The 15593-nt window shown below is 47.1% G+C and overlaps 9 protein-coding genes across 9 annotated transcripts; 7 read left to right on the top strand and 2 right to left on the bottom strand.

The window, feature by feature from the left end:
* Positions 1 to 1259: 1259 nt before the first annotated feature.
* Positions 1260 to 2193, top strand: N7447_001567 (uncharacterized protein; the record flags this gene model as incomplete). The annotated part of the gene is made up of 4 exons (XM_057225843.1): positions 1260 to 1370; positions 1440 to 1724; positions 1779 to 1910; positions 1972 to 2193. The coding sequence occupies 4 exons, from the start codon at positions 1260 to 1262 to the stop codon at positions 2191 to 2193; spliced, it is 750 nt and encodes a 249-aa protein (XP_057089859.1).
* Positions 2194 to 3639: 1446 nt separating this feature from the next.
* On the top strand, positions 3640 to 4906 carry N7447_001566 (glycoside hydrolase family 16 protein; the record flags this gene model as incomplete). Its single annotated transcript, XM_057225842.1, has 4 exons — positions 3640 to 3730; positions 3778 to 4338; positions 4401 to 4799; positions 4839 to 4906. 4 exons carry the CDS (start codon positions 3640 to 3642, stop codon positions 4904 to 4906), a joined length of 1119 nt encoding a protein of 372 aa, XP_057089858.1.
* A 1019-nt stretch (positions 4907 to 5925) lies between these two features.
* N7447_001565 (uncharacterized protein) lies at positions 5926 to 6737 on the top strand (the record flags this gene model as incomplete). Its single annotated transcript, XM_057225841.1, has 2 exons — positions 5926 to 6438; positions 6513 to 6737. 2 exons carry the CDS (start codon positions 5926 to 5928, stop codon positions 6735 to 6737), a joined length of 738 nt encoding a protein of 245 aa, XP_057089857.1.
* A 1105-nt stretch (positions 6738 to 7842) lies between these two features.
* On the top strand, positions 7843 to 9124 carry N7447_001564 (bZIP transcription factor; the record flags this gene model as incomplete). Its single annotated transcript, XM_057225840.1, has 3 exons — positions 7843 to 7923; positions 7978 to 8947; positions 9000 to 9124. 3 exons carry the CDS (start codon positions 7843 to 7845, stop codon positions 9122 to 9124), a joined length of 1176 nt encoding a protein of 391 aa, XP_057089856.1.
* A 636-nt stretch (positions 9125 to 9760) lies between these two features.
* On the top strand, positions 9761 to 11207 carry N7447_001563 (putative aminotransferase family protein (LolT); the record flags this gene model as incomplete). Its single annotated transcript, XM_057225839.1, has 2 exons — positions 9761 to 10440; positions 10517 to 11207. The coding sequence occupies 2 exons, from the start codon at positions 9761 to 9763 to the stop codon at positions 11205 to 11207; spliced, it is 1371 nt and encodes a 456-aa protein (XP_057089855.1).
* Positions 11208 to 11905: 698 nt separating this feature from the next.
* Positions 11906 to 12348, top strand: N7447_001562 (beta-class carbonic anhydrase; the record flags this gene model as incomplete). Its single annotated transcript, XM_057225838.1, has 2 exons — positions 11906 to 12058; positions 12115 to 12348. The coding sequence occupies 2 exons, from the start codon at positions 11906 to 11908 to the stop codon at positions 12346 to 12348; spliced, it is 387 nt and encodes a 128-aa protein (XP_057089854.1).
* A 386-nt stretch (positions 12349 to 12734) lies between these two features.
* Positions 12735 to 13409, bottom strand: N7447_001561 (mitochondrial fission 1 protein; the record flags this gene model as incomplete). The annotated part of the gene is made up of 4 exons (XM_057225837.1): positions 12735 to 13064; positions 13145 to 13238; positions 13314 to 13332; positions 13394 to 13409. 4 exons carry the CDS (start codon positions 13407 to 13409, stop codon positions 12735 to 12737), a joined length of 459 nt encoding a protein of 152 aa, XP_057089853.1.
* Positions 13410 to 13664: 255 nt separating this feature from the next.
* On the top strand, positions 13665 to 14378 carry N7447_001560 (kinetochore Spc24 family protein; the record flags this gene model as incomplete). The annotated part of the gene is made up of 3 exons (XM_057225836.1): positions 13665 to 13691; positions 13750 to 14147; positions 14201 to 14378. 3 exons carry the CDS (start codon positions 13665 to 13667, stop codon positions 14376 to 14378), a joined length of 603 nt encoding a protein of 200 aa, XP_057089852.1.
* A 191-nt stretch (positions 14379 to 14569) lies between these two features.
* On the bottom strand, positions 14570 to 15544 carry N7447_001559 (uncharacterized protein; the record flags this gene model as incomplete). The annotated part of the gene is made up of 1 exon (XM_057225835.1): positions 14570 to 15544. One exon carries the CDS (start codon positions 15542 to 15544, stop codon positions 14570 to 14572), a length of 975 nt encoding a protein of 324 aa, XP_057089851.1.
* Between the last annotated feature and the right edge of the window lie 49 nt (positions 15545 to 15593).

The following is a 15593-nucleotide window of genomic DNA, read 5'->3' as shown; positions in this document are numbered from 1 at the left end:
GTTTCTGTATGGTATTTGGACTCAGTATTTGACACGTTTAGGTGGGGATGAAACACGGCGAGTTAATAAAATCGGAGTGGACCCTCTCGATTCCTTGTTCCTTTCCCTAACAGACCTCATTTCTTTAATCTGTCGTGCATTGTCCACAAATCATTATTCGGCTGCTATTTTTCGAGCGAAGTCCGCTCAGTATAGTTCAGGATATCAAAGAGACCGATGTTCTGCAGAGTTGATGTCTTAGCGCCTGTGATAGTGGCCGCATAGTAGGCTATGAATAAGCTGGGCCGTGATCCATTGGTTCAAATGAAGAGGGCAGGCATGTCAGCTAAAAATGCCACGTCAACATGAGACTGAGGCCCAGGACGCAGCGTTAGAAAAGATCAACACCCAATCATGGAGTCAACTTCGAACGCCTACTTTATGCAGCTCATCTCGAAAAGGCTAGGTCTCAATAATGTGGAGCAGCTACGCGCCTTGATTTAAATGTCATATAAATCATAGCACCACCTCGGGAACATCTTGAAATGAGTCATCATCCCAGGACGTTAATCGCGAGGTCTACACCAAGAATCCGACTCTAAACAAGATGGACATTCAGGAACATACTGTGCATATTCTAGAGAAACCTTGCCGTACGGCTGTGAATTAAATTGAGTTTAGAGATAACGCTAACTTCTGACAGAAAACGGTGAAAAATACTATGGCCGCTCTTCGACCTTGGATGATGAACTTCCAGTATGGTAGTCTCTCCGCCCATATATTCCAACATTCTAATGCATTCAGGTCAAAAATGACTTCCCGCAAACCATCATGTGCGTTGAGTTTCCCATGCGTTTTAAGTGCTGTACCACTGATATTCCACGAGTAAAGGTTTACATCCACAGACGCGATTGTAAATTGGGTGACCAAGGAGCATGATAGCTTCTTCCCTCGTGAGTTTCGACTAGCTGTGTCAAGAAATCTCAATGGGACCTTCGGGTGTGAGTATTATGAAGACAGTAGCGGAAAAATTACGGCTCATGGTTAGTCTTTCTTTTATATGCCAGCTTCCAGGCCACACATTATGCTTACAGCCAGCAGACTCTTGGAGCCTTTTCAAAATCAAACGTGTATGGAAAAATCCTGGATCCTTCCGAATATACGATGAGTGGATCCAGCTCGTCATCTTTGTACGCCATGACTGGGCCAGGTCACACCAACTCGTGATATTCCTCGATTGCCCAGATTATCTTCGTTCCGAGTTATCGGTCCTCTCTCCAATGAAGCAAAATGATCCATATATCTGGCATGCTGTCTTGATTGACGAGGTAAAAAATATTTATGATCAAACCATCTGGGGTCTTCGAGGGGCAGTGTGGGATATTGAGAAGGTAAGTTGCCGCCGATTCCATATTGAAACGCGATGTTAGAATCACTAAGCGTGAGTTTTGCGGTTCCAGTATCAAAAAGAGCTGGGAAAGTTCCAGCCACAATTTCTCTTGCTTCACGACATAGCAAGACACATCAGTCACTCAAAAGAGATCTTGGACGTGGCACTGGACACCGTGGACAGTGCAATTCACGACTACTCCATGTTGAATGAACAACAACCTAATTCATCTTCTGAGAGCGCATGCAATTCTAGAAAAATTCAAAGGCAGTTGTACTTTGCGTCAAAAAGCATTCGTTCTACCAGATTTCGCTGTATTTCGCTCAGTGAACGACTCCAAAATGAGATCACTTTAGTGAGCATCATACAGAAGCGTACATAGAGTGCTCTGCAGCTAATACCACCGTAGGCATTCAACATTGTCTCTCAACGAGATAGCGAAGTATCAGTTCAGCTGGCAAAGCACTCGCTCAGTGACAACACAATGATGAAGACGGTGGCAATTGTAAGCATGGTTTACCTTCCGGGCACCTTCGTATCGGTAAGTTGGATTGAAGCAGGTTGTACTTCCCTCTTTATTCTCAGCTGCTTATTTGATTAAGGGGATTTTCGGCATGAACTTTTTTGAGTTTAACACAGCAAAGAAAAGTTTGAACGTGTCCAACGAGTTTTGGCTCTATTGGCTGGTCACCATTGCCCTAACACTCACCACAACCTGTCTTTGGGCGTTATGCTTGAATCGAGATGCCATTAAGCATTTTCTCAAGATGTTGACACTAGTGAGCAAGAAGCCTCAAGGTCGTTATTCTACCAACGCTGCGTGAGCCCCTGCTCCAGCAGGGGACCGATTAAACTATCTCCAAAAACTTTTGGATTGTCTGTACTTAATTCAGGTGTACACAAGATAGAGTGGATAGAGAGTAGCATATATGGACACCCTGGTTTTAGCTCTCTGAGGCAAATACCAGTTTCAAACAGATCTGTTCTATCCGATTGGAGTGATCGAAGGATGCGTTTATCAACAACCCAAAGCCCTAACGACAGCCCTGTTCTCAAACTACCTCATACATTGGCACCACCTTCTTCGAAATCTTGGACAATTTCTGAATATATTCTGCGAAACGCGCATTTCAGGCGATCACAGTTGCCTCCACATGAATGAACCTTTGTGTTTACCACCTACACACCGCCTACTAGACAGTGTAGACTGCCTGTTAGCCTAAATGTCCGATCGGTGAGTTTGATTTTTGCCGAAGGATACCTAATTAGCGCGATGGTAGAACAGTCTAGAAGGCAAATACGATGATCTGGTAACTTACTGCACACGGCCTAAACCGGAGCAGATGATTTTGGTTATTCATTAGGGTTTAGGAAATAATGAAAGAGTGCCCGCCTGAGCAGAGTGTGCATCAAGTGAACATTACAGATATTAAAAGGCTAGCCAAGATTGGTCGTTAAAGTCATTCCATTCATAAGGCCGCTAGAGCTAATGGGGAAACACCGCCCAATGGTAGTCCTGGCCAGAACATTGGAATCACGACTATTGATTAGTCCTATTCTTTGTTTTGGTTAGAAGACAATTCCGGAGTATGGGGTCTCCGTATGAATTCATATGCAAAGAAGATCTTCAATGAGATCACATCTCTAATAATAAATGGTGTACCTATAAAGCAAGCGGGAGGCTGGGAGTGGGTCCTAATATACGTGTTATCCCCTGCCACCTATTATTTTCCTTGGGCCTTGCCGCTTTTTCTTGGGTTTTCAGGTAGACTGTTTTTCATCGAATGCCCAGGTGAATATCTACGCATTCTGTACTATTCTCGAGGATGCCTAACGTGTTGTGTTACGTACTCGGAATAGTCATTGTACATGCACATATTTTCATCCCAACTGCACACCCGTAGAGTGTAGGACTACATGGAACTACATGCTCCGTACATACTCCGTACATACTCCGTACATGTAGACTCCATGGAATAACGTGGCTCTCTAGGTCCCACCTGTGGACATCTCGATCGGATCGAAATGTGATTGGACCAATGACAGTCGGAGGACAGCCGGGGGACAGCCGGGAGACCCACGGATCGACCCAAGAAGAAGCAACGAAAACAGAGGAGGCTGGCACCTTCCCTGATTGTTTAAGACCGTTTGTGTACTCCCCTGTCAAAATTCCTTTCCTCTTCTTTCTTCTTCCCCTTTTTCATATCACCACTCATCTTCATTGTTGCATAATAGTAGCGAGATTACTTATAATCTTTATTTGGCCCACCATGCGGTTCTTTCTTGGTGCAGCACTGGGCTTGCTGTCTTCCACGCTAGTTGCAGCCCAAACTTATACCGATTGTAATCCGACAGAGAAATGTAAGTCTCATCATCATCATTGTCGATAGGTCACTAACAGCCAACAGCATGTCCTGCTGATCCTGCATTTGGCCAATCTGACAAGACGTTCGATTTTACAAGTGGCTCAGCTGATGCTTTCAAGTCGACTGGAGCCGTCACATTTGACCAAACGAATGGTGCAACCTTCACCATTGCCAAACAGGGCGACGGCCCGCTGATTCAGTCCGGTTGGTACATCATGTTCGGCCGCGTGGAATTCACCATCAAGGCAGCACCAGGGACGGGAATTGTGAGCAGTGCAGTTCTGCAGTCCGACGATTTGGACGAGATTGACTGGGAGTGGCTAGGCGGAAACAACGCCCAAGTACAGACCAATTACTTCGGTAAAGGAGACACAAGTTCATTCAGCCGTGGCGCCTACCACGAAAACTCCGGAAACCATGACGACTTCCACACTTACTCCGTCGACTGGACCAGCAGCCAAATTGTGTGGGCGATTGATGGCAAGACTGTTCGTGTGCTCACTCCCGAGACGGCAGAAACCAACCAGTACCCACAGAGCCCGATGATGATCAAGGTCGGTGTGTGGGCTGGAGGTGATGCGAACAATGCCAAGGGCACTATTGGTGAGTGGGACTGGTCTGCAAATTACTATTGTTGTCCTTGCTAACATCTTGTATTTGTGTAGATTGGGCTGGTGGTCAAACAGACTATAGCCAAGGTCCTTTTAAGATGTACATGAAGTCAATGACCGTGACTGATTACTCCACCGGAACTTCGTACAGATATGGCGATACAAGTGGCTCATGGCAGTCAATCGTCGCAGAAGGAGGCAAAGTCAATGGCAATCAAGGCGCCGAGCCCACGTCGACTGAGTCCGCACCTGCAATTACTGCAACCATCGACAGCGTCCCGGTCCCCTGGAGTGGAACCCACAAAGAAACATCAAGTTGGGTCACCCCAAATGTCTGGCCCTGGGTGGCATCCGGCTCTCCTACGGCCTTGTCGACAGGATATCAGTATGACTGGGAGTCTAGCTCCGGCCAGAACAAGCCAATGAGTGAGAGAAATCCCCCCGAATCCTTCAGTTAGATTCGTCTGTTAATATCGAGTCTTTCCCCCACAGTCTACCTTCCACTTTATGTCAGCAGCATTGCCTTTTTCTTCGGCTGCGTTTTCCCGCTTTGGCGTTGAGATTTAGGGAGGAACCCCGACTAGATTGATGAGCAGAATCGCATGTTCGACTGAACCCACCACTGCCCTTACTTCTTCCAATACACTCACTTGAGAGGCTGCAGCGGCTTTCGGTCCTCGCATTCCTCCATCGATGGGCAGTGCGAATATCCAGGTCCTGCAACGGCAGGTGTCTTGTGTGCTTCTTTGGTCGTGTTATTGCATTGCATTAAACGCATCCGCGTTTGTATTATTATGACTTCATCGGACCCGGCGTTGGTTTATTTTTATTGGACATGACACATGAGCGATGACTTTAGCGGCTCACACAACAACCGCAGCATTTGGGCGCTTAGAGGCAGCTTATATTCTTGTTTACACTTTACTTTTATCATTCATAGATGCCAAACTGGAACATCCAATTGATGGGACACGCGTGCCAGACATACATATTGAGTTCTCATGAATTCGCAACTCATTGAAATACCCATAGTCTGGCCATTAATCCGAAGTCCTATTTTCTATATCAATATCTTTCCTGTCTACTCCGTGCACTCAAACGGCATTATCAATTTTACCTACGTGGATCTCGAAATCACGGAGTGAAAATATAATGAGATGCAAGTTACAAGATCCAGAATAGACTTGGACAAAGGTTCCCGTGCCAAAATAGGAATAGCTCTCTTGGTTTGGTACACTCTATCTTGACAGGATCATGACAGGGAGAGACTAAAGCAGACAAGTAAAAGATCTTGAGATACACAAATGTAAATATTTCAAATAAGCATAGGAACACATATATTAGGATACCAAGAAGATCAAGTATATAAAAAAGCTACTATATAAGAAGAGGGAGGGGGATGGCCATAATACTCCTACACATATTGCACAGAATAGGACTAGGAAGAAATTGTGATCCATGGATCCTTTACGGAGCCATCTACACCTGAAGACTTCTTGCTTTTAAAACTCCATTCTCCATGTCTCCCTTTTCCAACAACTGATCCAACACCATCGATCTAGTACCATCACCTCCTAACATGAGCGACGAAAGCGTTATCTTCACTACCCACCGAGCTTTGGCTCTTCCAGAAATCGTGTGTGAGATCCTCCGTTGGATCGACAAGGACAATGCAATCTGGCACCGCACACGTCGCTTATTGAGTTGTGCCTTAGTAAATAAGACATGGTGCCATGATGCAATACGTATCTTATGGAGAAATATGGAAGTAGATGGAGAACCCCTCAACGATGTCATGATAAAGATCTCCCCCGACCGCCGCCAGACTTATGCCAACCTTATAAAGAGCGCAACCATAACAACATATAGCCGGGAGACTGAACTAATGGTACAGCCAGCTTTGGAAAATGTGGTCTTCCCACAGTTACACACTTTGCGTCTTGTTCTCGTCTTTTACGACTTGGACATCGAAGGGAGTATCCGCATCCCAACTTTGAACATGCCAAATCTTCAGACCCTTCATGTCGGCCGTCCGGCTGGGCCAATATTTTTATACCCTGACCAATGGGATAATCTCACTGACCGGATTCTGGTTTGTCTCACTGGCCATCACCTGGGCATCTGCTTGCTGCACCACACGACTAACCGGTACTTTTGCATATATAGAAGCTCTTCCCGTGTTTATTGAATGTTCGAATTGAGATACCAACTATCCTTTATATTGCAGGATTTGAGGCTCTATCTGAAAATCTGCCAAACTTGAAATCCATCGAGTTTGAGGATATCTTGTCCCTGTCGGACACGGAAAGTAGTGTGGAGGATACCAGTGAGGATTCTACCGATTACGATGATACGGATGACGAGGATTTAGATGATGAGAGTACAGAATAATGAGGGAGCTCATGCAACTTCTCATCTCTATATTCTCTTGATAGTAGTCATATTGTGTTTGCTTGGGGGTTTGTTTTACATTACTTTTGCTCGAACTTAGCTTGCTTTTTGGAGTTCACTTTATCCTCCTTTGCTTTCTGGGGTCTAATACGAAGGAAGACGTTAAGTGCATGATGGATGTGATGGATACAAAGTGCAGGCTACGGTGTTTCAGGAGAACCTAGATATACAATACTATGTGACCATCTGCCACTTTCTTCTCTACCCTTTATCTTTCAAGCTGTTTCACTGAGGTTTGTTCAACAGTACCATAGCAGCCCCCGCTTATGCTTTTCTTGAAACGTCTTGTTCATGCAATTGAATGCCTAAACCACGGCCGACGAAGCGACGAAACTCAGTTGACACAGGGAAAAAAATTTACGTTGCAAAACTACTACGAACTATTTGATGAGTAGACCTAGAAGTCAATACGAGGAGGGCGTGCTACTCATGAGAATTCCACTGGATTTCCCCCTAAGCCACTGGACTCGATTAGAAGGGCAGTGGTGATTACGGTGTCTTTGTAGGTAAACACGACCCCGAGTTTGTCAATTCCATGTGTTATCTGCGACGAATGATTCAACACCTGTAAGCATCTACTACAAGAATAGTTAGCCGCTCATGCAGCCTTGTTAACTCTTTGTCTTTTGGTAGTCTTCTCAGATATTATTTGTTCCCTTTATTAGCGCTATAGCTAGTGAAATACGAAGAATTAGCCGCAAAATATAGAATTTAAGCGGTAAAAACAGCCTAGCATGTATAACATTTGATGTAGTATAAATTAAGGCGAGGACAAGCGGGTACTCGGTACATCATGAAGAAGTCAAGTGACCAATATGAACCTTGGAAGCAGTGTCCACCATCCATGGATGGATCACCGTCTTATGTCATCTGTGAGCTTGTTCCACGGGTCCACTTGACTTTTTGATTATTCAACATCCCGACTGCTCGGGCCAAATATATAATCATATTCGCCTCCAAATTTGTCACGCTTCTCACAGATCTCTAGGCTGCATATTTTCGACACAAGTCGAGACAATATCTTCTCATATATTAATTCCGGATAATGGGCGAAGAAATTGCTAAACCAAGTGGTCGCAAACGCGGTCGTCCTCGAACTGTGACTGACGATCAAGAAGTACCGGAGGTGGGTCGGATTCCAACTCTCCAAGTGCTCGTTCTTATACTCATTTATTTCTAGAGACGTCGTAAACAACTCCGCCTCGCACAGCAGGCATATCGCAAACGAAAGGAGACCACGATCGGTAACCTGCAAACTCGCGTACACGAATTAGAAACCGGCATCGAGGATATCAGCCACTCTTTCCTCTCCTTCAGTAATCTTCTTATAGAAGAGCAACTTCTTCCACAATATCCGCATATCGCGTTGGCCCTACAAAACATAACTCAGCAATGCGTGTCACTTGCGAAGGCCGGGAGCGATGAACCGACTGAGGCCCTTCCCCTCGTTCGCGCCACAAAGGAGTCCCGAGTCACAAATAATAATACAGCCCAGACACCAGTTCTGGATAACGCATGCTCAGAAACTTCAACAGATGCCGAGGATATAATACCATCAGCTGCCACGAGCTGGCCCAGCCCTCCTACTCCACCACCTCAAGGTTCACCAATTCTGCCATTTGACCTCGTGTCATCTACTATTCAATTCCCTGATATCACTCCGCCATTATCGAACTCCTCACCACTAGATCTACAATCTAGTAATATAACGCCTGGCAGGCAGTGGAATATCGCACAGCGTATAGTCCGGGCTTGCTGTCAGAACGGATACCGCCTTCTTGTCGACAATCCACACCAATCCACAATCCAGCATATCTTTGGGTCTATTCCCAGTCTGTCAGAACGCCATAAGCTGGTATCAGGCTTTTACGCTGTCCTACAAGATAAGACCGGTGACTTGATAGATCGCAAGACTAGTGTGTTTCACGGCCTGCGGACCAGTATGAACATATATTCGGGTGAACAACTCCAGGTCTCATCTAGAACATGGCAAATTGTGCTTGAATCGGCTTCTGGTGAGTGGCTGGATGCCATCGGAGTGCAAAGATATCTGCGCGACAAGAGAGCGATCGTTGAGAACTTTCGTGATTCCTCTGGCCGTTTTGAGTATTCAGTCTCGTCATCACTTGATGTAACGACATTCATTAAATGTGAGTTCTTGGGAACTGAATGCCTTGAAGAAGCCTACTAACACCACTGTAGTCCTCTCAAAGGAAGCCATATGCGTTGGGAATGGTCCGGCATTCCGACGGCAGGGCGTTGAAAAAGCCCTTCGTCTGGCAACAATAAGTTTGCCCTGGGATTTCGATAATCTTTGTGATTTATAGCACCCATCTCTACCTGTAAATATATAATACACACACGGCACACAGGGCATGTGGCGTGGCAATTCAAACAATTGACAGTTGATCGTACCCCATTTGGTTGTACTAGCAGCGACTGCTCCAAGTTTCCAAAACAATGTCCCACCTGTTCACTCAATTCCCACTAGTGCAATCCTTCACCTTGCATGTTACAATTTCATTGGGGTGAACTTGAAAAAAATTCTCATTGTTTCTATTAGGAAAGAAGCCGCATTGTCGTGGTCCCTAATATGTACTGTTGCGTCCGCGCAAGTGCCAACTCAGAATACTGATCTCATGCATATTCCCATCTCCCATCTCTCATCGCAACTCTGTATGACACGCAAGCGATATCGTATCTTTACGCCCTTCGGTTGGCATGTGGATCTCCGGTTAGCACCGCAAGACTCCATGAATTGTCATTGGCTCGGCGTGACTCACCTGTGTTTTAAGGATCAGACCTCTCGATGTTTTGAAGCAATGACACATTTATCATAGAGCTAACTTGAGTCATTACGCTTTGGTTTGTGCTTAAATTGACTTCTTCCGCCGAAGTTGCCGAACTTATCCTATCATACTCTGTACTAGTATTTCCAAGGTTTCTTGCATTACCCCGACATCATGACCGCGACAAGTCAATCAACTCCCTTTGGCAAGTCGATGCTGAAGCATTGGATGTTTGATCCCGCCTACAAGAACCTTAACCATGGTTCATTTGGTGCCCATCCGATTCCCGTTAAAGATGCACAGCGTGCCTTCATGGATAGCGCCGATGCGCGGCCAGATCCATACATCCGCCGATATCATTCAGAATATCTAGACGAAGCTCGTCAGGCTGTCGCAAAGGTTCTCAATGCTCAGCGAGATGAGTGTGTGTTTGTCAAAAATGCGACTACAGGCGTGGCGACAGTACTGTACAACTTGGCTTTCCAACCGGGTGAGGCACTCATTTATTTTGAGCCTGTCTACGGTGCTGTTGAGAAGGGCGTTGTCTCGCTACAAGAGCATAACTCTTTCCAATCCCGAAAAGTGTCATTCCAGTTTCCCATTACCGAAGACGAGCTAGAACGCCGTTTCCGCGAGGTGATTCGTCAAACTCGTAAAGAGGGACTCAAGGTCCGAGCCAGCGTTTTCGATGCCATCGTCAGTAACCCAGGTGTGCGGTTCCCCTTTGAACGGATTGCTGCAATTTGTCGTGAAGAGGGTATCTTGAGCGTCATCGATGCTGCGCATGGCATTGGAAATATCCACCTTGATATGGCGGAGCTACAGCCTGACTTCTTCGTATCAAACTGTCACAAGTATGAACTATCCCTCATTATCCCACCCCTTCGAATAACCTAGGCAACCATCGAATATTGACACAGCTTCATAAAGATGGCTCTACACACCCCGCAGCTGTGCAATCCTCTATACACCCCGACGTAACCAGCATCTACTCCGCACCACTATGCCAACATCTTGGGGATTTATCCCAGCACCGGAGTCTCCCGAAACCATGGCCTCTGTGCTTGAAGACGCCAACGCCCCCGTCACAAAGACTGCCTTCGAGAGACTTTTTGAGTTCGTCGCCACCAGTGATGACTCCGCGTACATTTGCGTCCCAGCAGCGCTGAAATTCCGCGCCGAAGTCTGCGGAGGCGAGGATGCTATTATTGCCTACACCCACCGTATTGCAAATGAAGGCGCAGACGCTGTTGCCGCCGCTCTCGGTACTGATGTCATGCAAGAGCCTGATCTGAAGCCTGGCCAGGAGAGCCGTATGCGCCAGTGTGCTATGACTACGGTCCGGCTGCCTATTGCTGTTGCTCCTGCCGGAAAGGAAGCTGACTCTTTCGATTATACCCCTTTGGCTGTGTTGTCCGAGGAAGAAGCCCCCAATGCATTTTCTTGGATTCAGACACAGCTGCTGGACAAGCATAACACTTTCCTGCCAGTTTTCCGCCATGGACCTTGGCTATGGATTCGCCTGAGTGGTCAGACTTACTTGGAGATAAGTGATTTTGAATCTATTGGGGTTGTCTTGCGCGATCTTTGTGAACAGGTTGCGAAGGAGTTCAAGGCTTGATCTAGTTGTCTATATTTGGCACGTAGCAATAATTGCAAATAATCACTACATTCGTACCAGGCTTACATTAGGACTAGAAGTAATTAGTAGGTCTCTAGAGCTGTCTAGGGAAGGCCTGATATTTTTCAGCTTTATGCTCCGGGGCTTGCATCCTATCTTTGTCACTCATCGAGGGATTCGAAAAGATAAAAGAGAATTCCAGACATATGATGAGCTTTGCTTTTGATGGGGAATGATTGAACATTTGCTTTATAGGCACTAAATGCCACACGTATTGCTCAAACAGCTTGATCCTTCCCGAGAACTAATGGCAAAATATGTTGTCTTTTTTCTCTTATATCACGTCAGAAGCGGGGTGTGCTTGTTGTCTATATATATCATTCTCAGTCCCTAAGATCGTCTCAATTGATCTATTTGGTGCCCACTAGAACTATCATGTCTGTCGCAAAGGAATTCGAAGAAGCCAATGCCAATTATGCCGCATCCTTCACCAAGGGTGGCCTGCAGCTACCCCCACAGCGGTTCGTTGATAGCTCTCGTTCTAGTTCCAACTTTTATTACCAACATCCTGCAAAAGACACATCTGACTCTATTTCTTCGTTTTCAGAAAGGTGGCTGTGGTAGCCTGCATGGACGCACGTCTTGGTACCAATACTCCGAAGTACTGCTGATATAAGAGAATGATGCTCACACCTACTATGTATTGTATAGATCCTGCCCGCGTCCTCGGTCTTGAAGAAGGCGATGCCCATGTAATCCGCAATGCCGGTGGCAGAGCCTCAGATGCACTGCGCAGTATTATCATTTCGCAGCAGCTACTCGGCACCCGCGAGATCGTTATCGTGCACCATGTACGCAACCCCTGTAAATAATTGAGACTAAGCTATCAATTGTTGACTATCTTCAGACAAACTGTGGAATGCTCACATTCACCAACGAGGGAATCAGAGACAAGATCCGTGCGGATCTACACCAGAATGTTGAGCACATTGCGTTCCTACCCTTCGTGGATCTCGAGCAGAGTGTTCGGGATGATATTAAGGTATTGAAGGATAGCCCTCTTGTCCTGGATGTTCCAATCACGGGGTATTTCTATGAAGTTGAGACCGGGAAGATTATTCAAGTTAAAGAGGATCAGTAGAGGACGCTATCAATATCGCAGTATGGGGAGACTCGATGCTGAGGGATATAATATATACCAATTTTGAATGTGACCGAATAGTTTTACTACTAGAACCTACGTGTAAGCATGGATGAGATGAATTTTGGTTCATGTACGATTGGCAAGTATGTAGCATACCACCACCCTACGGGTGGCTTAAAAAGAGAGAGAAGGGGGGGGGGGGGAGAGAGAGAGTAGAGAACAAAGATATAACGCCCGCCCTCGGATGCTTCGACAAAAAAAAAGAAATCGCAATGGCCAATGAATCAGATCCCACACGAAATATACATAGGTGGTTATACTCCAACATACACCCCTTTCGGCTCTCACGGCCTTTGCAGGCCACGCCAATCCAAAACGGGCGTTTAACGTCTTCTAGTTCCCTTGATCACCAAACTACCAACCACACCCGCGACGAGAGCCAAGCCACCCACAATCGCGACACCCACCAGGCCCTCCTTGGCGACTTTATCATCGATGAGAGACCCGAGACTGGCAGCTTGGAGGTTTGCGGGCTCCTTCTCCAGGAGCAAATCGTTGTATCGGCGGGCTTCGCCGTAGTTCCCTAGCTTGAAGTTGCCGAGGGCCAGATAATAGAGGCATTCGCGTCGCCGCTCCGGAGCTCCACGGAAGATCTCTGAAAGCAGGCGAACACCCTCTTGCTGTTCGGAACGGATGTTGGATTTGATCAGGCCCTGTAGTAAATACCACCCCCGCATAGGCGGGGAGGACCGGTTAGCACGGGCACACCTGATCAAGGCTGGAAAATCCATACCCATGCGTAGTTGAACTTTGTCTGTATTCCGACATAGTCGCCTTCTTTCTCGTATTGCGCTCTCAGGACCTGTAGTTCGGCGGGTTTCAAGGGACTGTGTCAGTGATAGTCAAGTTAGTTCTTCCGGTTCCGAGATCTTCTTTGACTGATGTTTTTGCGGAAAACAAACCTTTCTGCGTCGGCGGCATCTGGAGGGGCAAAGCAAGTTAGTTTTCAAGTATTAGGCATCAGTCGGAACAAGCAACCTACATGGAAGGTTGGACATGGCGAGATAAGGAGTTGGTGGTCTTTAGACGGAGTAATGTTGATCAGAATAAGAGTTCTAATGATTCAATCACCGTTTGTCAAAAGTAAGAGTCTTGGTTGCGTTGAGCGAGAAGGCAAAAGCGAGAATGGAGAAATCACAGACACAACGTCACTTTGCGGAGGAGCAACATATGTGGCGGTGCTGTGGCTGTTGCTGCCGCAACAAATCCAAAACAACCGACTTTCCATCTCGACATCTGTAACTGCCAACACCATGTTGCTCGACGAGGACCCTGGAACTGTATGTACTACTCTCATTGCTCATATCTTACGCACGACGAATTTACTAACAGTTTCAGCTCATCCACCACACGATCGGCAACTTTAACATCCACCCCGATAAACAAGCCGTCACACGCATCAATGACTCGCTCTCAGCACTACAGCAATCGCGCGACCTGCGCATTCGTGAGGCCGAATCGGCCATGCGAAAACTTTCACGCCACTTGAATTCCCTATCTACACAGCATGAAGAGGCCGTGGCCGTGCACGACTCGGGCAAACATGCGGCGGAGATTGTGGAGTTGGACACCAAAAAGTTTCGCATCGCCAAGGCTGCATCGGAGTTGGAGATTGAAAGTGAGCGCCTGGAGAGCGAGCTGGAGATGCTCAAGGAAAGACTAGTCGACCTAGAGTCCCAGGGTCTTGAGGGCGACGAAACAACGCGGCGCGAGCGTGAGGCTGATGATGCGACAATGTGCGTGCCTGTGCCCTTGTCTTGGATTGGGACTCTTGCTAACATACATTTAGTCTGCGGCTCAAGATCTTCCGTTCTCTCGGTGTTGATATCGAGCCCGATGAGGCAGGCAATTTCAACCGAGCGGTCATTCGCAATAGCCGCAAGGGCGATGTTCATGTTGTCAATATCGACCCGAAATTCTCCCGCTTCTTCTACGCAAACTACTTTTGGTCAACGATGCAAGGATAATGATGAGGGATGGTTTTCTAGTTGTCTGTGCTCTCTGGCGTTTTTTTTGGAGGCTGGAAGCCGTGTCTTCCTATCGCTGTTGGTGTTTCTATACCCTTGGATTATCTTCTTCATAAGTCATACAATTCTTCTTCATATATTCCAGCCATATGGCTACCTGGACATATCACTTTTTTCGGGTAGTAGACCGTTCACTCGGATGTTGGCTGCTGTTGTAGCCGCTCTTGTAAAGCTTGGATGACCTTCTTCCGGTCTGCGTCCAATATTGTCCCATCAAGTAATTGAGAAGAGACGTCATGCGGTAGGACTCTTTCTGCAGTATCGAGAAGCTCCCCCTTTTGGATCTCCGACAATTCCATACCCCAGGATGCGACCCATTTATCGGCGAACTCGATAAGCTTTTGCTCTACCTGGTCCATATCGGGGATATCACATCCATCCCAGGTCAATAGCATTTCTTTTGTAACTGAGCCGGATTCGGGGTCTTCTGTGGTCCCATATCGTGTCTCCACGCCCAGAGGGCCAATCCCAAGTTCCTCTGCACGGGCATTCCAAAGTGCCTGCTTCAAGGTTCCGTCCCGCTCGATCATCATCCAGAACAACGGATATGTACTCCGAGCTAACGTATCACGGACACCTTTGGTTGCCTCTCGCGGGCTCACCAGCACACCAACCGTTTCGCGCGTGCGCCACCCGACAGGTGCCTGGCGAAAGGTTCCTTCTAGCTCGCGGACGACATTAGGACCCACTTTGGCCTTCAGCGATTTACATTGTACCAGTACACGGAGTGCGCACTCTCTCTCCCGCTCCGGAAGATGCCAAGTGCCAACGAGATCGATGCCGGCGTCGTCGCGACCGCCGATACGGTCGAGGCTTAACGCATAACGACGTAGGGTCTGGAGAACGGTATACTCGTAGTGTGTACCGACATGTACCGTACTCGTCTCTGGAAGGGAAATATGCTCCGCGTAGGAGAGAAATGTCGTCAGGTCATTATGGTGTTGTGAGGGCGGAGATGGGGCCGAGGGGAGTTTCAAGAGCCGCCGAGTGAACGGTGTCAGATCATGATGAACCTGGGAGCTTGAAAAGCAGCGATAGATATATGTTCTGAGTTTCAAGTGAGAGTACCCGGCAGCAAGGCCATGGCGTAGTCGCAATAGGCGCATTGAGTGATGTGAGGAAGAAAAGGCCGTCTCACCGCATTGGAGCTTCTCT

Source organism: Penicillium robsamsonii (genome assembly GCF_028829455.1).
Source record: "Penicillium robsamsonii strain IBT 29466 chromosome Unknown utg000001l_segment0_segment0, whole genome shotgun sequence".
NCBI lineage: Eukaryota > Fungi > Ascomycota > Eurotiomycetes > Eurotiales > Aspergillaceae > Penicillium > Penicillium robsamsonii.
This window is presented reverse-complemented; position numbering and strand designations above follow the sequence as displayed.